The 23,772-nt window shown below is 43.9% G+C and overlaps 1 protein-coding gene across 3 annotated transcripts in view; it reads left to right on the top strand.

Annotated features, from left to right (window-relative positions):
* The window catches only part of nrp2a (neuropilin 2a), a 68,882-nt gene that overhangs the window by 3,722 nt on the left and 41,388 nt on the right, over positions 1-23,772 (top strand). For all 3 annotated transcript variants that reach the window (XM_028006559.1, XM_028006560.1, XM_028006558.1), the window contains exons 2-3: positions 7,407-7,584; positions 16,936-17,117. In XM_028006559.1, the coding sequence (XP_027862360.1) occupies positions 7,407-7,584; positions 16,936-17,117 (360 nt within the window). The remainder of the gene's footprint in view (positions 1-7,406; positions 7,585-16,935; positions 17,118-23,772) is intronic.

Consider the following 23,772-nt stretch of genomic DNA (forward strand, 5'->3'; position numbering starts at 1 on the left):
ATATTTTCAGGTAGCGAACACATAACTAATGAATCCATCAAATATGGCAAGTTGTCCTAATGCATAAGAGCAAAGATCATCATAACACCACCACTATGTTCAACTCCAAGTATGTTACTCTTTTTCTGAAATACTCTTGTTAGTTTTAGATCCTATGTGCCATGAAACAAACCTTCCAAAAACTTTTCCTTTATTTCTTGTCTTATTTTTAGTTTTTAATTTTTAGCAAATCCAACACAGGTCTTTGTGCCTTTCTTAGTTTGCAGTGGTTTTGGTCTTGAAACTTCTGTACCCAGCATCTTTTGCACCAGTCGTAACTGAGGAAAGTGAGGCCCGCAGGGCGTTAGATGTTCTGGGTTCTTCTTATAGGAGCCGTTGATGCTCTTTTTTTGAGTAATTTTTATGAAGCAGCACCTCTTGGAAATATTTTTTACAGTTTTATCTAATTGTGTTCAGCTGGTTAACTGCTTAGAAGTGATTTTGTAAGATTTTACAATCTGATTTGCTGATAGATCAGAATATAAGGTGTTTTTTGGGACTGTTGAAAACTGCTTTTTTCATTTACTAAAGCCATTTTTGTCTGACATTAAATGTTTGATTGACTGTTCACTTCATGAAGAGTGGATACTGATGTTGCTCTTTTGAATATAGTATATGCTTGCCTGTCAAATTTCGACCACATGTAATTTCCATACATATTATTTTGACATTACATGTGATAATCGCTTCAATTTTGAAATTTCTTGTCATTTTAATTAGTTTGATGCTCTTCCTCTATTTCCGTGCTCCTCTCAAAGCTTTTGCATTTTGAGCCGTCTGCCCTCGGTGGCATCAGCTGCAAAAACAAGGTCACCCATTAGCATTCATAGCCGAAGACAAACGGAGCGCTCGGTTCGATACCAGTCAGGTATGGGAGTCACGGGCTCCTCGCAAAGCTCCTGGAAACGGGCCGCCGCGCTCGGGGTGAAATTAAAAACAAGACCCCGATAAATAAAACAAAGCTTGCTCTTTCTGTTTGTCGCATTAGCCGCATTGGGGGGTCTTAGCTGGAGCTCTGGGACCGGCTTAGAAAAGAAGCGGCGGGGGGTCAGCTTTGTCAAGAGCCAAAGTGTTTTTGAATGGATTTTGAGCTGATTTGAACACACAGAGGGTTTTAAAAGAGAACAGTCAAGGGTGGGAATTAAAAAAAACAGCTTTACTGAGCTTTTGCTGTCTCTTTCTCTCTCTTTTTTTTTCTTTCTAAAGAAGTCAGTTTTCCTGGAAGCTAACTCTCTGTAAGGTGGAGGGCCAACAAATCACACCGAAACTTACCACAGCATTACTTGATTCCACACAGCTTTCCTTTGCTTGTGCCGGCTCTGCAATTTGATTCCTTTCCACCCAGATGAGGAGGAAAGCTTTTTTGTGCAAAGAAGTGCCTTAGCAGTGCAGGTTTGACTCTTAGAGTGCATCGAGGGACAAGGAGACATGATAGGTAGACTTCTGGATTAGATCCCCTCTTCCTGCAGCCATCTGCTTTACTTCATTGATCCATTGAAGCATTGATCAGGATGGCCAGCTCCGTGCATTTAGCTGATTAGCATGGGCCACTTATCCTGTTAGAGAGGGAGGAGGAAAGAGGAGACACTGGGAGGCAAAGAGGATTTGGGGATTTTATTTGCTTTTGATGAGGCTTTTGTTGGTTAAGATCTTCTTTTAAACTCATTTAGCACTGTATAACAAAAAAAATACTGTTTCTGGATCTTACATTCCGGGGATGACTGCTGCCGATTGTCTTCAAAGTTGTAGAATTGACAAGGAAAGGGACATGACTAAAACCAGGAAACTGTATCTCCTGCTTGCGTCACAAAAAACGCACCAGAAGCAAGGAGGCTTGCGGCTTGAAGGACATTCATTCATTTGCTAGGCTGTGAAGTTTTTACACTCTTGTTCATACTTGCTCAAACTCACCTGCATTGTTTTTGAGCCATGAAAATTTGTTGTTTCCCCCTGTTCCTTGTTTCTTTCACAATGGCCGAGGGGTTTGAAACACAACACTGTGTGAAAACATGATGGAACGAGAGGGAGGAGGGGGAATAATCCAAACTAAGAAAACAATTTGATTTGTCAAAATCAAACAAAAAAAAAAAAACTGCACAAATCTTCACTTGTTCACTTTTGTGCAGTTATGACCTTTTTAACTGCAAAAAGTAACCGTCTGCCTCAAGACGTTTTATAAATCTCTCTCTTCTGCATGACTACGGGTCTCTCAGAAAATAATAATATTACATAAAAAATGTCAGCCCATTCAAAATTATGTCCATCTATTCTGTAGTACTTGATTGGGGCTCCTTTTGCATGAATTATTGCATCGTCAGGCCAGTCTGCTGGCTAATCAAGCTCAGTGCCACCATGGTCACGGAACCAAGTTTTAGCACCTTTCGCAGTGTTGTCCTGCTGGAAAATGAAATCAGCATCTTCATAAATTTTAGAGCATGACATGCTCTAAAATTTCCTGGTAGTTTGCGGCGTTGACTTTAGAAAACGCAGCGGGACCAGAACCGGCTGTGGAAACTTCACTACGAGCTTCAAGGAATCTGAATCTCTTCTCTTCCTCCTGACTCTGGGTCCTTGATTTCCACATGAAAGTCAGCAGTCCTTCTCCAAGATTCTGTAGAACTATGTAGGCTGATATAATCTTCCAAGTTGAGCTCATTCTTCTTTAAAATGTTGTTTGATTCATAAAGATTCTTCTGCTTTGGTTCAGTCCAGAATGTCTGAGATTAAACCCAGGCCTTACTGTTGAATGAATGCGTGATTGCTGCCCACTCGGCCCTCTTCCTCCCTCTCTCAGGGTGATAGCACATTTTAATTAAGGTGCTGGTAATGGTGGTGGTGGGCTGGGAGGGTACGGGCACGAGGATGATGAAGGGCTTTATCAGCCCTCCTCCTCCTCACTCTCGCCGCTTATCCCAAAGCGTGAAGCCATGCTTTCCTGATAAGGCAGTTAATAGAAATGAGAGCATGAATGTACACGCACACAATCACGCAGACACGCACACACGGCAGGACATGAGTTAAGACATGCAGACATTTGCACATTTTCTCTGATAAAGATAAAGACGTCTCCCAGTCCAAGTTGATTGGGAGTGACTCAAATGCGCGCACATGCAAAGAGTGAGTTTACTTATTTCATTGATACAATCTGCCAAAATTAGATTGTGCAGCTGCTTCAGGAGCAAAGAGAGGTTCACGGTGCTTCTGCTAGATTTTAATTTTATTTCGACGGTGTGCCTCTGCAAACACACTCGCCTCGTGCGGACGCAGTTAGCATCATTGTTCTGGCGTAATGAGGTTTTGGTGGCTGCATGGAAGGAACATATGCAGCACGCGTGTGTGTGTGTGGAGACAGATGGACTTCTCCACAAGACGAGACGGGTGTAATTCATGAGGCTCTCTGGCAGCTCCTGAATGCTTCCCTACAAGTCACACTGACGAAAACACTCAAAACACACGCATACTACAAGAGAGCCTCTTTCTGCTTACTAAGTGTGAAAGATGACCAAGAAATTAAAAGAGCATGCGCTCATCTATTGATGTATGGCAGTGACTACACACACACATATGCATTATATTGCCAAAAGCATTCGCTCATCTGCTTTCACATACATATCAACTTGAGTTTTATCCTCTTCTTAATGGGGTTTATAATTAGGTCGACACACCCTGTGCAGCTGTAACAGCTTCAACTCTTCTGGGAAGGCTTTCCAAAAGATTTAGGAGTGTCTTTATGAGAGCTTTTGATCATTCTACCTGAAATGTATTCATGAGGTCAGACACTGATGTTGGACAAGAAAGCTTCTTTAAGGACTTTGCTTGGGGAATAGTTTTTGAATGAAGCAAAAATATGTCCAAAAGTCTTAATATGCTCAAGGATTCAGAGTAGAATGTGTAGCAGTATGGCTTAAAATGAAATCTTCAGTTTCTTAAACACTACATTCAATTTCTGATTTTTATCTCTGTTTTTTTTTTCCTTGACAAGAAAATATTTTCAGAAACTGGCTTCTATTTCAATCATCCCTTCTGGGGGTTGACCTGAATTAAAAGTCTAAGTAAGTCGAAGTTATAAGACATGCTACAACAAGATGGCAGTTCAGGTTGACATTACTCTGAACTATGGACACCAAAGGAGTGCGTTGGTAAGAAAAAAACAATCCAAATTAAATCTTAAACAAAAAATTCAACAAACCAATAAATTCAATTAATCTCCTAGCAATAATTCAGAGTTCCTTTCTCTGAGAACTAAGACGTGACGAGTTCAACTCCTGAAAAATGCCCCGCATCATAATCCCACTTCCACCGAAAATGACACTTGACAATTCAGTCAGGCAAGTACGGGTCTCCCAAACTTCCAATTCAGGGAAATTTCTTCTGATCCGTCACTCAAACATGTCTACTAAACCAGAGTCACTGTGGCCATGATTTACACCAATGATTACAACACTCTGAATTGCACTTGAATGCAGTTACTTGGTGATGTAAATAAAATCCATGAAGCCCTCTTCAGTGTTCTTGATCTACTCTGAAGGTCTTATGACGTTTGGAGGGATGCGGCTTTTGACACATCATGTCACTTAGCTTCTGACAGCATGGCAGAGTTGTTGTCAATCTCAGTTGCTTCCATTTTGAAAACATCTGACTGTGGAATAATCCCTTGTGGCAAAATTTCATAAATGGACTTATTTTACAGGTGGCATCCCATCATGGTGCCACGTTGGAGCGACCCATTCTTGAACAAATACTTCCAGAAGCAGTCTTTGTGTTGGATTTTATTCAAAATATTGGAGCACCTTTTGTCAATATAGTGCATATGTTTATGAATGTGTGTGTCTGTGTGTGTGAGCTGACGGACAGAGGTTTCACAGAGGGGTCAGTGTCCACAGGCAGCCGCCGCAGAGCAGGCATGTCTTAATGAGTCTCGTCAGGTTCTCTGCATCCACCTTTCCTTCTGAATTTCTACTTCCTCATCACCTTTTCCTCCACACATCTGTCACTCACCTGTCCTCTCCCATACTCTTTTTTTTCCCACACCCACCCATCATAAATCCACCCTCCTCCTCCCCCCTTCCCGATCAATCCCCGTCTCCATTTTTTCCGCCTCAATCCGTCTTTTATCCATCCCTCCTCACTCGTCTCCCTCTTCCTCCCTTTCATCCCCGCTCTCTTCCTCCACCAGTTTTTCTCTCCACTGTAATCCCTTTCTCTCCACTCTCCAACTCTCTCCCCACCTTCCTTGGAGGCCGCTCAATGGGCAGCTCAGAGGAAAAAAGTGTTGAGGCTGCAGGATTTCTCCCCAAAGGGCTTAATCTGCTGAGGCTCTGAGCGCCGATAGCCTCCTTCACACCGTTCCCTCCATGGGCTTCTCAACAATGACTGTCTGTCTGCACAGTCACACCAGATAAAGCTATGTCTGTGTGTGTGCATGTGAGGCTTCCTGTCCATCTCAGCCATTCTTTGCCATCCCTGCTATATTTTTGAACAGTTTTTGCCTGCTGATTCCCCCCGATCCCCATCTCTGCTGGTCCTTGTGATTGACAGGCCCTCAAAGGTGTCATCCTTCGTGGGTGTGCATTTGAACATGCAGCAGCAGCTGGGTGTGTGCTAATGCATGCAATTCAGCGTGCATTTGTAGCCGGAGTCACGCACTTGCATGAAATCACCGGCAGCTGCGAGGGGCTGATGCGCAAAGTGTGGGCGTCGCTCCTCTCTGGTAGCAAAGTAAGAAAGCCATCGCGGCTCTGTCAAATGTCAGAGAATCTTAAGTGTGCCTTTTAAGCACAATAGGCGGTGAAAATGCCAACACTTGAAGGGTCTATTACACGTCAAGCCTTTGGTGCTTGTATTTTTTTCTCCTTTTCTTTCATTCTCTATTGAAGTGTTCGCAGAAATCTGAAAGAAAACTGGCAAAATAAATAAATCGGCCCTTTTATGTCAAGAGCCGATTGGATTCAGAGGCTGAGTGGTTAAATCTAGTTGTAGGCGGCTGCATTTTTAATGCAACTACAGTGTTTAACAATCAGTTCAACAGCAAGGACCACAACTGTGGCTTCTCTTCAAAGAGAGGAGAAAGATTGAGATTCATCAGGAAAATCTCATGAAAGATCATATGGGAGAGGGATGAGGGAGATAAGTGGGATGAAAATGTTTTGTAAAAAGGCACAAGGAGGATGGATGGGATGAAAAGGGGCTGTAAAGACCACTGAGGAGGGTGAAGAGTGGTACAGTACAATAATGAAATGTTAAAAGTGTCTGGGTGGGGCAGTAAGAATAAGGTAGGGATGATTGAAGAAAACAAAACTATGTGTACTACATAAACAAACAAGCCATCAGTAGGTTTTCCTGTTGACTAGTGGAGGCATGGCCGTGGTCCTGAACCCCAAGTTAGAACATTAAGGCTTTTTGTTGCCAGATCTCCTTCATCTGTTTGATGTTTTCCTTGTCTGCCACTGAACAACAGCTGTATAATAATGTGGAGGTGTTTGAGCTCAATATAAAGTTCATTAGATTTACAGTTCCCACCAGAGCATGAGCAAACCCACATGCATGCAGCCGTAACAGCGTTAGCTACAATAAACCAGCTCCTGCTGTTGTCATGGAGAACATGTCTCCTGCTTTAATAAAACGTAATAAAGGAACGGCCATACCCAGAGCTGTGTGTGTGCGCCCGCGACTCGTCCTTTTGTATGTGCAGAATACTGCTATCCATGTTCCCTTTGTCTGTGCCTGTGAGTTTATGTGTTTGGCGTGTTTGCGCGAGATAACGCAAAGCGCCAAAGCCGCTGTGGCTGTCAGGGTGCGAGCAGAGAATGGATTCTTTGTTGCAGCGTTAGCTTCTTAATACAGAGTCGGGGTGACCCCCTCAGAACCCTGCTAGACAGGCCGTCTGCGTGTCACTTCCTGCCTCAGCCTTCCAAGCGATGCTATTGGCAGGCTATTGTTCCTGAGAGAGCGCGATAGGATCAGGGAATGTGTCCTAATGTTTGCAGATTGGCTTGCCGGAGCAACAATTACACTTGGAGGAACGCTCCCCAAGGAGAAGGATGGAGATAAGAGGCTGGGTGTGGAAGGAGGGGATAAAAGACTGTGTGTGTCCTCGCTTGGGTGTGTGTGTTCCAATAAATGCATCATCTTGTATTGTTTTAGTAGTGCATTGAGACTCCACAATGGAGAAGTTTTTTCAATTTCCACCAATCTGAAGGCCTAAATTGCTTTCTTTGTTTTAGTGCTCATCTGTTGCTCATCGCATCATCGCACCGAGAAGAGAGAACTGCGCTTTTATGGCGGTCGTGGAAATATTGGAAATGCTTCAAAATGAGCGTTTGAACGGTGAATAACCGGCCTCTTTCTGTGCTCCGTCTTCACCACAGATTCAGCTTGTGGAGGCGTCTTGGACGCCAGCAAGCCCGGCTACATCACCTCACCCGGTTATCCTCTGGAGTACCCGCCTCATCAGAACTGCCACTGGGTCATCCAGGCGCCGGAGACCTCGCAGCGCATCGTCCTCAACTTCAACCCTCACTTCGAGATCGAGAGGCTCGACTGCAAGTAAGACCAGGAGGAAGAGGAGGAGCTGTGTCTACTTACCTGAAGTGGCATTTCTCTGCCTGAATGATGGAAACTAGTTAAACCTTTTAACCCTTTTGTGCAGAGACAGTTACCTACACAAACTATGTACTACTTTAAATTAATTTATTTGAAACACTTACAGCCTTTTTTTATGTACCTATTTTTGTGTGGAATAGAGACAACAGGTGAGAAGATAAAAACTTTTAGATAAATATTTGTATTTCTCCAGGAGTTGGAAAAATTCATTTGTATCGAAGAAATTAAAGAAATAGTAGCATATAAAAAGCATGCAGCTTTTTTTCCTATCATAGGTTAATTCAGAGCTTCTGCAGAAGCCAAAACGTATTTTTGAAGAAAAATAAAGAGAGTTTTTCAAATAGCTAGAGCTGAAGATAGGTTGCATGCCTGTCAAGAGCTGTTTCAATATATTTAATCCATGGAAAAAATGGGGAAACTTTGGAGACATTATCAAGACTATAAACACCCGCCCCCCCCAACACACATACACAAACTTCTCCATCTGATAGTCAAATACCAGGACGCTTTTGAAATCTGTGGAGCTGAATTTGGGCATGTAGGGCAGTTGGAGTGAAGGAAACCAAAACAGGATCAAAGAGCCGAGTCACGGTAGATGGTGTGGGCAGAGAAGAATAAACAGGCAAAAGAGGGGGGGAGGAGGGAGTAAATGAAATCCAGCTGTTTATCTAGATAAAACTGGTCAGCTCTTATATCAGAGACGTGAATAATCAGAAGCATGTGAGCTTCTATTGTCTTTGACCTCAAAGGAAATCACTGTCTCCTTTGTTTGAGTCCAGTTTTAAACAACCAGGAGACGGGGAGTATTTCCCATCACACCCAGCAGTTTATGTGCGAGTTCATTATGCACAATGAACACAGGCTTCCCGACTACTTGTTTCCCCTCTCTCGCTGTCTCGCTCTCTCCTTAAATTCAGGATCTAATAATCCCAGATGGTGGCTGTTGCATTGTTCTCAGAGATAGCCAGGAGAAAAATGCTACATCCACAAGCGCATCAGTAGCTCGGTGGGTGAAAGGGGGCTTTCGTGATGATTGTCAGCTCTTTTCATTCGGCTGTGTCACATTGCCACACCGAGCTGGAAATGTTATTTTGATCCCTGCGCTTTGTGCTGTTCCCCCTGACGTTTCTGTCGCTCTCCATCGTGAGGCAGAAATGGTGAGTAATTATCTCTTTTGCCGATATGTTAACACCCAGCGTCGCGGCCCGAACAGCGCAAAGTCAGCTGACTTCCAGCTCGGCTGTTGATAAGGAGTTTCTCACAGCCCGAAGGCGTGCAAGGCGGAGAGGAGGCTGATTCCCCCCCCCCTCTTCCTCTTCACAGACAGTTTTATTGGGATAGTTTTTTTCCCCCATTTTTAACACTCGCCTGGAGGGTCGGAGGCCTCTGCCTGCCCTCTAACACACACTCCCACTCAGACTCTTCCTGTGTGTTTGCACTGAGGACGACTTACTAAGCATTAGCAGCTCTGCTTCCCGTTTTCCTGCTTCCATCCATCCAGTGCCATAAAATAGCCCCCGTTACAAAAAAACAGGAAATCGTAGCAACATTTATGCATGCGTGACCTCTAACACTAATGTTCTGCTCATCAAAAGAAGATGCTTTCCCCCCTCCGAGGCACTAGATATTTCTGTTCTCTTCATCCTGTTGTAATGCTTTCTGCAAGGCTTGATCAGAGTCTTGTAGCCCCTTTGCAGGTTCCTTTCCCTCTTTTCCGCCTGTGCGATTAGGCATGACGGTGTGAGCAGGCGAGAGCAGAGAGCAGACTTTTTTTGCATGTTTTCACGGTTCTCCACAAGGACAGCCGGAGGCGCGGTGCAGAGGTGGCGGGGTTCAGTCTCTCGGCCGGCGCTGAAAATCTGCATAGCAGCGGGGATTAGGGAGACGGCAGCGGAGAGAAATGTGCTACCTGAGGAGAGGAGCACTGATGATGTCAATCTACTGCAGAATTGGAGGAAAACACGATATGTGTTTACAAATATGAATCTGAAAAATGCAGCGAAAAATGCAGAATTAAAATGCAGCGTGCATTTTAATTCTAAAAAATCTTGAGTCAATGCTTTTTTGAACCATCTTTTGGTGGAGTTATGGCTGCCGGTCTTCTAGATTACTTCTCCAGCTGCTTTTGCTAAATTTTCTTCGCATAATAATTCTGTCAGATTAGATGGAGAGCATCTGAATTGTATTATTAGTCTTATGTTGATGACCTGCTGAAAGGCAGTAAACTTTCACCACAGTTGCAAGTCTTTCACAGCTTCTAATTGGTTTTCTATCAGGATTAGCCTGTATTTAACAGCATGATGTTGTCTTGAGTATATGTCTACTAAGCATGTAAGTTTGCCGCCACACTTACCGAGTTGCATAGAAGCCAAAAGGTTCAATTTTGGTAAAAAACGTGTCTCCTATATTTTTTAAAATAGTATTTATTTCAGAAATGGGTTTCTTTCTACCTCTTCTCCAAAAAGAGCAAATCTGTGGACTTATAGCTTATAGATTCTCCCACCTGAGCTGTGGATTTGTGCAGCTCCTCCAAAGTTACAGTTGGTTTCTTGGTTGCTCTCTAGGTAGACTTTATTTACTGCTTAGGTGTGAAGGGTAAGTATTATCAGAATAAAAGGGAATAACAACTCGTATACCTACACTTCATTCTTAATATTTTCCTCCAATTCCCTGTTATGGAATACTTATGGTTGTTTCGTCACATATAATGTAAGCATGATAGATGAAACAGTTATCATGTGATAAAATGACAAAATTCAAGAATTGAAAATACCCTTCTGAGGCTTTATATGTCTCGGATTCTTAAAAAAACACACACCCGCTTAAAGATGCAGCCCATCAGTGTGAAAGTGCTCATCAGCCATCATAGCCCCTCCCTGGGCACTTTAGGCTCTCATAAAAAGCTGGGAAAAACTGCTTGCTCAGCCCATGTATGTGTTCTGAACTCTGGCTAGTATACCCGGCCAGCTGGTGATTTCTCGCTCCCCCCGCCTCGCCCTCCCCATTCAGCACTCGGACACAGCCAAAGACCGCGGCTCTACTGCAGCAATCAAATCGGCAGCCTCGTGTAGGCGCTCCGTGTCTGAGGTGGCACTTTAATTCAGGATTTCATTTCAGGGGGAGTCCGGCCATGTGCCAAATAGCTCTTACCTCCAGGCTGCCAGCCGATTGATGTGAACTAAATGTAATAAAGGCTAGATGAAATATCAGGCCCATATCTCTAATGCAATCTGCCATCACTGAGCCCCAGGATGCTACCTAGTGATATAGCAGGAGCTGCTGAAGAAGCGGAGAAAGAGCTCGAGGTGAAGACGATTCCTTCTTGTTTTCCTGTTTCTCTCCTGCTTCATATCTATTTTGGTTCATCCTCCTCTTTCAGTCTGTCTGGCTTCCTCTTTTTCTTCCCCCGTTCTGTCTCTTCTCTAGCCCAGGGAGGATCTCTTTTAATTTCACATGCTCAAATTAAACAGTGAACGGCACAGTTGCAGTCAAGGAGATCATTTCTTCCACCTTTGAGGGTTTTCTTTTCTTTCTTTTATTTGGTTATGTGTTATTGAACTCCGCCTCTGGGGAGAAGGTTTTATGATATAGCTTCGTAACGTCACATGCGCACACAGTCATGTACATATAGCTGTAAATCCACACACTGCCTCCTCATGACAGGTAACTCCATTTGCAGGTGTGTGTGTGTGTGTGTGTGTGTGTTTCTATGTGTTGTATCGCTCTCTTACTGGTACCCAAGGGGCGCAGAGGGGGATCGATCCCCGTATTCCGCTTGTAATGGGAAATCTATAGATGATCAGCAATAGCCAGAAGGAAAGGTAGTGAGGAAGAGAAGGTAGAGTATGGTTCAGGGTGAAAGGAGAGATGGATGAGTTCCCAAAGGTCACGGATGAAGGGAATTGTTCAGCACTGGATTGGTCGATATTTGGCGCTTGGCCGATGTTTAAGACGAAATCATAATCATCAACCTCCAGAAGTCACAGTAGTTTCAAACACAGAATGATGATATATCTACTGAGATCAATTAGTCATGTTGACCCTGGAACACCGAGCTATGGTTCACAGGGAATGTATAGTTCCATCCATACATCCATCATCTTCCGCTTACCCAAGATCCTCAGGGTAGCAGGTTCAAAAGGGAAACTGCTTAGCAAAGCTCTCCAGACACTCATTCTAGAGGATCTTAAAACCTTCTCAGGTCAGAAGCGAAAGGTAGTCCATCCTGCATGTTGTCAAACTACAACAGAATCTTTAAAAGGAGCCGTCATCTGAGCCCCACACAGATGACAAAGTTCCTCACCTTACCGGCAAGGCTTGTCCCAGCCACTCCATGGAGGAAGCTAAATCAGAACCTTTGCTATCTACTGGCTCTCACCTTTCTTTACCTTGACAGACCGAAAAAGCATGGGCATAACTACACACAAGACCCTAATCTTTCTGTTCATCTCCAGCCCCATCCTCCCATCATTCATGAGCACCAACATACTTGAACTCCTGTGCTTCAGGCAATAACTGACCCTCAACCTTGAGGGTCAATGAGCAATTGCAACTGCAAATTTTCTTCTAAGCCTCCCAGAATATGTGTAGGAATTTGAAAACTTTCTGAAAAAAGCCTAATCACACATACAGGTTGACAAAACTCTAAGGGATCACAGCTGCAGAGGTTGAGATTAATCCTCTGCTGACCTTAGATGGTTTGTGGTCAGCGGTTTAGCCCCCGTCATCTGTAAGTATGAGCCAGTGATGGACAGTTGAGGAAAGGCAGTGAAGCATGAGGACAGGAGGAAGAGACGTACGGTTTGTTTTGGGGCCTAGATTGAAGATGGCAGACCCTGCAGATCTGCTGGGATTCTGCTCACAGCATCTAGTTAATATTTCAGAGGCACTTATGGTTTATTAGAGTCCCCTTTGAGGATGGGAGAGAGATGGGACGTTGGAGTGTGTGTGCCCTCCACTCCTACTTCCTTTCTGCTTCTGTGCGTCGTCAAGACAAGAAAGCGACAGGATTTTGACTCTGGGAGAGTCAGACGCCTGACGCCTAACTCCCAGAGAGCCTGGGAGTTAGGGATTTAGTGGGTTTTTTTGCTCCAAGAGTAGAAAATCAGGAGAAAATAAAACGAGATACAGCAGAGAGGGGGAAATCATCTCAGCTGAATGCCCCCCGAGTGTCTAAATCCAGCCAAGTTTGGTTTGCAGATATTCCGGAACAGCTGTTGCTGCATTATCTGCAAAAACAAAATAAATCAGACATTCAGGGTTCCGCCGCAAGCCAAATTTTGGTCAGTCTCATGCTGTAACTAAAAAATACTTTCAAGAGAGTTTGGCAAACAAGATTTTGGTTGCTGATTTAACACAATCTAAAAGACAACCAACAAGGAGTGTGCCAGCAGGTGTTTATAGGACTCTGAGTGACCCAGAAGAGCTCATATGGTCCCAAAGGCTGGGACAGAGACATAATAATGTGCACACATATGGTCTATCGATACTAGACTTCTGTTTGGCTGCAATGAGGTACTGTCGGCTGGAGGAAATGTCCCTGGTCGCCAGCAAATAGCAAAGGTGTGAAAGGCAATTAGTTGCTTTGACGCAGGGGCGCTGTGATATATGAGAGCAGAAGAAGAGAAGACATGTCTGGACCGGTGCAGAATTACCGGCCCCTGAGGAGTTTTAGTTTCCTTAACCCCTCTCCCTCTGTTCCAACTAGTCCACAAAGGGGAAACCATGGAGGGTGAAGCAGTTGCCTTATTATGGCTCCCTCAATGAGGAGCCAGTTGGGAAGACCCCAGACAGACCGCCAGACATACGAGGGGAATGGATGGTGGTGTCAGACAGAACGGGGCGGAGTTTGCTTCAAAACAAGCCCTAATGGAATCTGGACCTGTCTCCTCGAATGTGCAGATGCTGTATCATGCGCACCTTTCGCGGGTCTGCGAGCACACTTGTGCGCCGGCGATTTGTGTGCAACGTCCTGGAATGTGTTCAAGTGCGCGTGTGTGAGAGGCAGACGGCGGGGCTCTCGCGCGTCAGGCCCTCATACATGTATTCATCAGAGCCTGGGGAGAGGCTGAGCGAACAGGTCAATAATCACATCTGAGGAACACTCACTCGCTGACGCTAATCCACGACAGGAGAGAGAGAGAGACAGAAAGAAGGATAAAGACCCACTCCAAAATCAATTAAAACCTAATTAGGCTCTCAGCTCTTTCACGGGCCTTTTATCCCCGGAGTTGGAGATACGCCACTCAGTGTATGCGTGCGCGCCCGTGTTTGCCCATATCTCCACGTTGTGCGCTTGTTTGCATGAGTGGTGTGTGCTTGTTGGCATGCTCCTGAATGTTGTTTTCCCTAAGCATGTGTCGGTTACAGCCTTAAGCATTAGGGATAGCAGTGGCTCTCACAGACTCACTGTGGGAGCCTGGCACTAAAGCCTCTACGATCGCCTCTGTAATGCAGGATTACAAGCAGGGCATGTATAAGAGTATTGGACGACAGCTTCTTTAGCCACAAGCTAAAGGAGCTGAGTGCTACTCAGGCCTAAAACTTCAAATCCTCAAACTGCCTGTGACATGAGGACTTAAACACATCTGGTCATGATTAAAACTGGTTTGTTTATCACAATGCAAGGACAAACAAATTCCTTAATTAGCCTCCAGAGGTGGAGATTTCCAGATTCTAGCCTATGTGCATCTTGTAGCTCCTATTGTCGAAATCAAACCTTGTCATTGTGAACTCTTCTCCAATGTTTTCAGAACTCTTTTCTTGTATTATACTTCTGCCCTCTCCATATTTTCTTCCGCAGCACTGACAACAGTTGCAACATTTCTGGCTCATTTCAGCCATTTAGTGTTCCGGTCTTCACCTTTGCATTTGCCACTGTGACCCAGATTAATGTGCTGGGATTATCCCTCGATCAGCAGTCTTAGTTTGAATGCTCAGCACTGGAGTCGATACACTGCAAGAGCGAGATAGCTAAAAAAAAAAAAAGGAGATTAGTGACTCTTCTTAATCCGGGTTTTATTTCAAGCTGGAACTACAAAAGCCATCTTAGTGTTCAGATGCCACAAGCAGCCACAGGCTTGAGCTGATTGCCATGTCTCAGCATACCCTGAATGCTTTTCCCTTTAAAGCAGCAGCAAGAACATTAGCAAAGATACTGGTTTTAAATATGTGCTTGAGCCCAGAAATGCCTGTAATGCTTTGTCAGCACCAAACGGCTCATCACGCTAATTAGCAAGATAACGGCGACCCTGTTGTTCCTTGACAGCTTTGTCACATGAACTAATTCAGACAAGTGTGTTTGCACGTCTGCACGTTCGGAGGGCGCTCCCAGTTAGCTGCAAGGCTCCTGCAGCGATGCAGTTAGCAACACAGGAAAATACAGCATGAGGACTGAGGAGACATTCGTACCAGGAAAGGGAGGTGATACTACAGAGACACAAATGGAAAGAAAATGAATCAGTCTTGCCGCTAGAAACTCATCAACATGCTCATTTGGTGGAAAATCAAACAAGTTGTTTAGAGAAAATAAGAGGTATAAAAGTGAGTCTAATAGTCTGTGAAAAGAGCATAATTATTCAGATAAATTATACTGAGCCTTGCATTAAATAGCACTTAAGCACCAGGCTGCCACCAAACAAAAATTAAAAACATTCCTCCCCGTTCCAATGCTGACCAAACCCCATATTAGGATGCTAAAAGCTGGCACTCTGAAGCATTTCATGGTCCCAAAATGGTCCAGTAAAGGCAACACTTATTTATGAAGATGAATGAATAAAAGGTGAAAATTTCCACCATTTTCAGAGTGTAAAAACAAAAAAGATCAACATTACAACCTATATTTACAGAAAATCTTTCTGTTGCAACTTATTAATGAGCCAATCAGCAACAAGGCTCAGGAAAGTTTGTACTTGTGCGCCAAACCTTTAGTTTTTTGATGCATCCTAATTTTCACAGCTTTTTTTCATCCACCTCAATATTACATCCTTTGTACCTAAGAGTGCAACATTTAAAAGTTCACACTCCAAACTGGGATGTTTCTGCACCTTCTTGACAAAAAATTTCAGTCCAGCCATTCCGAGACACCGTAAAGTATCCAAAATTCCTGCTGCACATATTAAATGTCAGGAAAGTTACAGGAATATTTCATCTCATTAAATCAGTTCCACATAAACTACTGTACAATATCTCTGTGTGATTATGTTCCTTTTCTGTTTGAATGCATACATTTATGAAAGTAGTTACCACATCCCGGAGTCCCTCCCCCCCCAACTTGCAACCAGAACATGTTGTGCCAAACACCCCAATGTGAGTTATGACCTCCGAGTCGAAGACATTAGCAAAAACATTTGTGGTCCATTAAAACCTTTCTTTTTTTGGAGCTATGCCTGGCAGAGTTGAAGCGCGCTCAACCAAACACAGCGTGCTCTCAAAAGTAGAAAAGCCCAAAAAAGGATGAAAAAGTCCAACATGAACAAAAACTGCATGTTGTTTCAATCAGTGATGCTGACATACGGAATGGTACACAGAGCTGTGAGCTAATTCAGGATTAGCCAGGTGCGCACTGTCTCTCTTTGTCTCCCTCTCTTTCATACACACTTAAACCCCCCCACACACACACGCACGCACGAGCTGACAGATAAGAATTTGCTTTCATCGTTCGGGGTCAGTTGGTCGGTCAGAGCTCAACGAAGAACTGAGAAAACAAGCATGCGGAAGCTAATCAGAACCGAGTTTGGTGCCGATGCTCGGTGGTGCTCACCTCTTGATTTTTTCATGAGCTTCAACCATCTATTTTTACCCCTCTTATTAATGAATCTATCCAGCTGTCTGTTTGCCCGCATCCTCTGCCTCCGAGTTGACAGACACTCACTAAAATATGTCCTGTTTGAAATACAGCCCTCCCTCCATTTTCTTTCCTGTGATCCAATATTCAGGGATTTGGGGATTGTTCGCCCCGAGCTGTCATCAAAGAGATCTGAGCGTGCCGTCCCGAGCAAAAACTGGGTCAGAAGAGCTACACTTATTGAATCCATCTGTGGGGAGACAACACAGTTTATTTCTCCCCATGATTGGTTGTATTTCTAAATTCAGGGATGCTATCATAAAACTGATCTCAGGTCAACACCCGGCTGGATTTCATTAACTCAAATTCCTAACTACCCCATCACTTTTTTGTTGACATTCCTGTTATAAACTGAATGCAGCGCTAACTTATTAGACAAATGATTGCGAGAAAACGCTAATAGAAACTGTTTCTCCCCTCTTCGTTTTGTTTTGTTTTGTTTTGCTCAGGTATGACTTCATAGAGATCCGCGATGGGACCTCAGAAACTGCTGACGTTTTGGGTCGACACTGCAGCAACATCGCCCCGCCGCCCATCATCTCGTCTGGACCCTCAATCCAGATCCGATTTGTCTCAGATTACGCTCATCAGGGCGCGGGGTTCTCTCTACGCTACGAGATCTTTAAAACAGGTGAGGAAACAATGATTTGTGGGACCCAAAAACCTGGATTCACTCTCCCCTACTTTTATTAGTAGAAGCAAACAGATGTAATCAGACAAAGAGAAGAAAGCAAACTACGTTTAAGACATGGAGAATGTAAGGAGCTGCGTGTAAGGCTCTTTAATTGGCGCAAAGTCCGCTTCTTCTGGGAAGATGAGGAAGTCTGGATGTGGAAGGCTGTGGTGGGATGATGGAGAGAGCTCTGGGGTTACTTCAGAGTTAGACTGAAGGTTAAAGGTTTATAGGTAAGAAGCTGAAGCGAGGAGATTGATGGGGATGAATTTGAGCTGAAATGGGATTCTCTCAAAGTGGGCAAAGTGCACGCAAGGTTGGAGTAGATTTGTTTTGGCCGTTTGGGTGTGTTTGCTATAGTAGTCGCAGTGGCAGAAGAGGTTAAATGGCCTTCGGAGCTGCAAGATTTATGTTCAAGTGAGCGTACCAGCACTTTTTGCAGCATTTCAGCTAGCTCCTGAATCGTTTTGCTTCCAACGTGTCTTGATTTAAGCACAAAAAAATGGAAAGAGGAAGAGCTGGGTGGGGGAAAAATCGACTAAGCATTCCTCTTATCACAAGTTATCGCCTCCCACCTTTGAGAAAAATCTCTCTTGTTTGTGTCAAACGACTGTGACCCAGATTTGTCGTTCAGCTCCGTTACCAGGGCCACCGCCTTGAACCCCAATGATGCTTTAGCTCAGATTGCATCTGTCTCACGCACACAGACATGGATAGAGGATGGGGGATGCGGTTGCTATAGCTTTAATAAGATCCTGGTAGAAATTCTGGGGCTATAAGAGATTGTGTCAGTGTGTGAGCACATGTAGGTGTGTGTGTGGGTGGTTCTGCTCAGTTCGTTGTGTGAGATTCTGCCTGTATATGTGGAGGTGGCATAATAGCTGCACATGAGAGACAGGAAAAACAACCAAGACGAGGGACGGTTGGGGAATTGCTCGCCAGACCGAAGAGGAAGGGAGGACGTCAGAAAGTGAAAACGTATTCAGGATGCGTGATTGAGGCCAAGTGTTAATTACGACAGCGCCGCTGCCTGCACCCTCTCGCTCATCATGGCTGTTTGTCTGTCTGTGGCAGGTCTGGTTTGTAGGTTTCTACTGAAAACACCTTGCAGCTTCTGTTGGGTAAAACCAGGATCCTTCAGTTCCTCCAGTTCCAGCTGGAGGAACTGAAATAAAATTCAATCACATTTACTACAAGAAAAAAAGCTATCCTAACCAACCTGGCTGTGTGCAAGAAAAAGTAACAGAATTGTTTTACTTCAGCCATACTGTTTGATTTTCAAAGTCTGTTTGAGGTCATCCCACAGAACCTCAAACAGATTTAAGTCTGGGCTTTGACTAGGCCACTCATTTTGTTTTTGAGAGCCATCCAGAGTTTGATTTGTTGTTGTGTCAGCTTATTGTGTCACCAAGTGTGGCTGAGCTTAAGTAACATAACTGATGGTGTTTTCTTCTCCTTTCCTCCTGCATTGGGAATTTCATTGTTTAGAAAAATTCTGATATTTTTGCTCAGCGGTGGTTTTGGCCTTTGAAGTTTCCCATGTTAGCCAACCTTCTTTCTTATTGTTGAATCATACCGTTAATGCAGATGTTACCAGCAGAGCTTTCTGTGCTGTTCTGTCTTCTTTTGTGACCTGCTTGTCAAATCATTGATGCTCTCTTGGAATAATGTTTGTCAACCAGCGACTCCTGGAAAGGATCTTCCCCGTTTTCTCCAGTTTTGTTCAACTGGTTCCCTCGAGTGATTTGGTTTCTCATCTGTTTTTGAATTTCTTTACCTTGGGACATGATGTGTTGCTTTTTAAGATTGTTAAGCCTACTTCATCTTGTCAGACAGGTTTTGTTTGTGACTTCTTGAGTCTCCACGTCTGGAAGCAATCAAGCTGGAAGAACATGATTCAAACACTTGAAAGCAGCAGTTGCCGCCTAGGGTGGCAGAACTAGTGTTAGTGGGAAATAACATTTTCACATGTGGTCGAGCTAGTTTGGACAACTTTTTTTCCTCAGCTAAGGAAGTTACTAATTTGAAAGCAGCATTTTGTATTCATTTGGGTTATGTTTGTGTGATATTAAAATTTGATTGACAATGAGAAACATTTAAGTGTGACAAAAAGAAAAATTAATTAGGATTCTAAGAGTAGTTTTCCAAAAATATTGCATTTCATAAACCCATAATTCCAGTGCGTTTAAAGGGCAACCTGTGTGTACAGTATGAGGGATGTGTTTATGAGTCTGTATGTGTTTTTAAAGGGTGCGTCCAGAGATGGATATCAGAGCACACAGCTGGGAGATGTGTGCTTGTGTTCAGCTTCCTCCCCCATCTTGAACAGACACCACTCTGTCTCAGAGTCAGAAAGTGTGTGTCTGGTTTGGATTGCGTGTGTGTGGATATGTGTGTTTGTGCTTTCTGTACTATGAGCTAATGATGCAGCGGCTTGTTTCCATTTAGTTCATTGAATCCTGTTTCATAAGCAGTGACTATAGCTACTCCAGGGATTTTTCAATCGGACGAGGGATGAGCTCGTGTTGGTGTGTGTGTGTGGGGGGGGGGTTATTGGGTACAGTAACACAAATTACTTCCACTGAGGAAGATCAGTAGTCAACCTATGACTTTCTCCCCCCAGCACTGTGCCTCTTGAGGGGAGACGGTGAGTGTTTTTCCCCAAAACAACTTCCTTTCCTTGGACATGCACACTTCAAAGGAATAGTTCATGGCTTTTCAAGCGAGGATCTAATTACAGGTTACAAGCAGCTAATATCATACCTGCTGCAGGTAACTCTTCTACATCTTTATCTGCTTTGAATTCAGATTAGCAGGTTCGGGAGGCTGAATGCAACTGCTTGTTTAGGAGCCAAGACCAAAGCAGATTTCTGCCATCTTAAAACCCAATCCCTTGAGCTAAAATCCGAGGATACCTAAGACCCCCTCTAAAAATGCTTATTATATTGCCTATCGCATGGTATAACCGAAAATATAGATTAATATCAATTAATGCGCACAATTGAAATTCTGTGTGCCACAGAAGCTAACATTAACTGTCTTCCTTATTTCTGTTTTTTGATGGTACTGCCAATCAGCACCAAGGAAAACAATGTCAACTAGCATTGTGCCTAGGGAAGCCATCTTCCCAAGCTGCATTTTCTTTGTAATACTTTTGAAAAAACCTGCAAGTAGGCACATTTTCTGTGAATAATTAGAAGTTACGTTCCACTGAAAACTATGCAAGTAGGTGATTCCGCGAATACTGAACAATGAATAGGCAAGAGTTCACTGTAGATCAAGTAGCCTTTTACTGGAGTCATTTTAAAAGGGGAAAAAAGAGTTAACTGTGAAAAAGTAGTGGAAAAAATAAGAAATATAACAGCTGCTTTACATTATATTAGTTACTCTGACATTACAAAATGGTCCAACATAAAAGTGATCCATAAACTTGCATTTTTCAGTCACTTTATCTACTTGATAAAAGTTGATATTAACTGCTCACTATAAAAATGCTGAGCTATCCCTTTAAAGCTTCTGTCAAGTAAAAGGGTACAGTAAAAACCTTCCCTCCTCCCCCTTATTGTTGTGGCCTACTTTAGTCCTACTCATGCGTGCTTAACCCTTTATTCATCACAACCCATGCGCCTCTCAGACATTTTAACATACACACGGTCACGTGCCACTGATGCTGTTACCACGGCTACAGAGGGAAGACTAGCAGAGCAAGCCCCCATTTTCCCTGGTCCCCCCCAAAGCCCGCCACTAGCACGATGGGAAGCATCACACCACAGCCAATCCAGAGTTAAGACGGTCAGAGAGCACCTAAGGGCGTTGGGTCTCCTCCCTGACCGCTGCCAACCGTGGCGTCTGTGGGGTCGCAGTGGGAGTGGGAGTGGAGCCTAAGGCTGGACCCCCCACCTGCTGGAGCTCCAGCCAAAACACTGACTCCATGTGTATTTTTGATGCTATCTAGTTGATTGGACGCCATCCCCTTTGCGTCAGTCCTGGCTGTTACCGTATTCCTGATTGCGGTGTTGTTTATTCCTGTAATACCCAAGTCACCCTGGCGCTGAAATTACACTCAAGCAATTAACTGGCAAAGGTGATTAAACGGTAATGGGGAAAAGCTTGACGCAAGATGAAACAAGAGACCTGATCAGAAAGTGAGAGAAGGGGTTTTGTCGTAAACAGACGGAAGCTGAGAAGGATTGTTTTTAATTTTGTGTGAATATTCTTTGAGGAATTTCTCTCTAAAAAAAGCTGCTCTGTTCGAGGTCTAAATTAGTGCCAAAATCATGGCATGCCAGGAACGTTGTTTTTCTTTTTTTCTTTTTTTTTTTTTTTGTAGCTGTTTCTTGTTCACAATGTTTTGTTGTTGTTGTTGTGAATTTTCCACCCTAACCGCCTCCAACCCCACCACCACATTTCCACAGCGCCTCTTGGGTTACACATTTCCGCACGCACCCATCCCTTCCTCACGCAGCTCTGGAGAGAATTTCTTCAATGAAACCTTGAACCAAGTTGTGCTGCATGAGAGGCGTGCCTGTGTTTGAGCAGTGGATGTTTGTCAGACAGGGAGGTAGGGGCGGTTTTCATGTGCGGCGGCAGAGGTGAGCTCCTCAGACGAGACAGGGAGCCGGATATGGGTGAAGAATTGATGGAGAAGATGAGAGACGACGACAGGAGGAGGAGAGACGGGGGATTACCCCGACACAACATGTGGGGCTGCTGCTGAACGAGGCCACTCATGTGAAAGAAATGAGTGGTTTCTACCCAGCAACCCGCCTTCCGTCGTCTCCCCTCTCTCCGCCACACTGACACACTCACACCATGACCTCCCGCTCACTGCCAGGAGACGTCTCCTGCCAAATGGCAGCTCATGGTGCGGCGCAAAGCACCGACTGGCGGCCTGCGAATGACAGGCATGTGTGTGTGTGTGTGTGTCTGGCTCAGCCATGGGTCAAGACATGTCAGGGAAACTTGTTTTTAGCATGTTCATTGGCTGCGAACTAATAAGTGGGGCTACTCATGCATACACGCACAGACGACGACATGTAAGGCGGCCAGCTCAGGCGGGCGCACTGGAGTCAAGCTGTGCTCAGATTGAGGGGGTTATTTTTCCCTGCATGGTGACCCAGTAAGAATCTGAGGTAGTGTGTTACTGTGTCTAACACACACACACACACACACCTGCTGCCACAGACATGAAAGCAACAAAAGTAACCAACTAGTAGTGTAGCCAATGGTGTACCAAACTATTCAAAAGGTCAGGGGCTGGGTGTTGACTGGGAAGGGACTGTGGTGGAGGATCACATCTGAAACAATTAATTGAACTAATTATGATTAACTGATTATTATTAATTGTTAACTAATTTAGTAATTGATTAACGGGAGTATACAGAATCAAAAAAAGGCCGTTTACTGGAAACAATGCAATATTTTCGGAGATTAGTTAAGATAAAATTGTACAAAAAATTTATTCATTTTGCATTTAAGATGAAAATACCTTAGTCTACAAATAGGTTTTAGCTAAATGTCATTGGGTGCCACAGTTTTAGCTTCATCTGGTTCAAATTTACTAAAGGAATGCTGTTGTTGCATTTTAGGCAATAAAATGTTTATTTTTCCTTCTTACAGAAGGAATCGAACTGTTTATTTGCATATTTTGACGCATTTCTAATACTGTATAACAAAGACTTAAGTGGCTAAATGAAAAATCTGTAGAATGCGCCATTTTTATATGATTAATTGATTCCTTCAATAATCGTAAGTTGCAGCCCTAATGTAGTAGCTCAAGAAATGTAGAAATGTTACCTGAAAAGTAAGCATATCTGTAAACTGTTACCCTACATCAATCTGCAAACATGATCCAGCCAATGCCAACAAGTTGCTGATTAATAAGCAAGCGTAGGTACTCAAGCGTGCACTTACACCACACTGACTCACCCCAACACGTGCAAGCACCTAGACACCGGCATGGGAGGTGGATAGTTCAAGTACGCTGAGGGTTGCAGACACAGTTTGGAGATGGAGTGCAGTGGAGTCAAGCTGTGCTCAGATTGAGGGTTTTTTTGCTGCACAGTGACCCAGTAAGAATCTAAAGCAGTGTGTCAGTGAGTCTCACACACATTACAGTAACCACTTAATAGCACATGCTAACAGCTGCTCATGCATCCTTAATAGTTCATTTACTCACTCACAATAGGTGCATTAGTTACATGCAGGATTTACGCAACACTAAACATAGAGGAGATGCTGCTTGTAGCTTGTTGTAAATTACTGTCACATTTCTCTCTGCGAGTGTGTGTGTATGAAGCCCGTTGATTCAGTGTTGTTTTGAAGCTGCACAGTGTGTGCGTGTGCATGCGTGCGTGTGTGTGGGAGAGTGGACACAAGAGGTTGAATGCAGCTCTTAACACGTGGGAGGAGATTCATGCATTTGTGTCAACATCTTCTGCACAACACGTACGGTGTACGCCGCATCGATCTGCAGACAAAGACGTTGCAAAAATGCCAATACGCTCACATATAAGCCGAGAAGTGAAAAATGTAAGGTATTTGCATCACAATGGGCTGAAAAAGATGTTATGAGAAGAGGAGAAAAACACTGCGTGTCTCCTGAGTTTTTTTT

This window comes from Xiphophorus couchianus, chromosome 22 (assembly GCF_001444195.1).
Source record: "Xiphophorus couchianus chromosome 22, X_couchianus-1.0, whole genome shotgun sequence".
NCBI classification, from domain to species: Eukaryota; Metazoa; Chordata; class Actinopteri; order Cyprinodontiformes; family Poeciliidae; genus Xiphophorus; species Xiphophorus couchianus.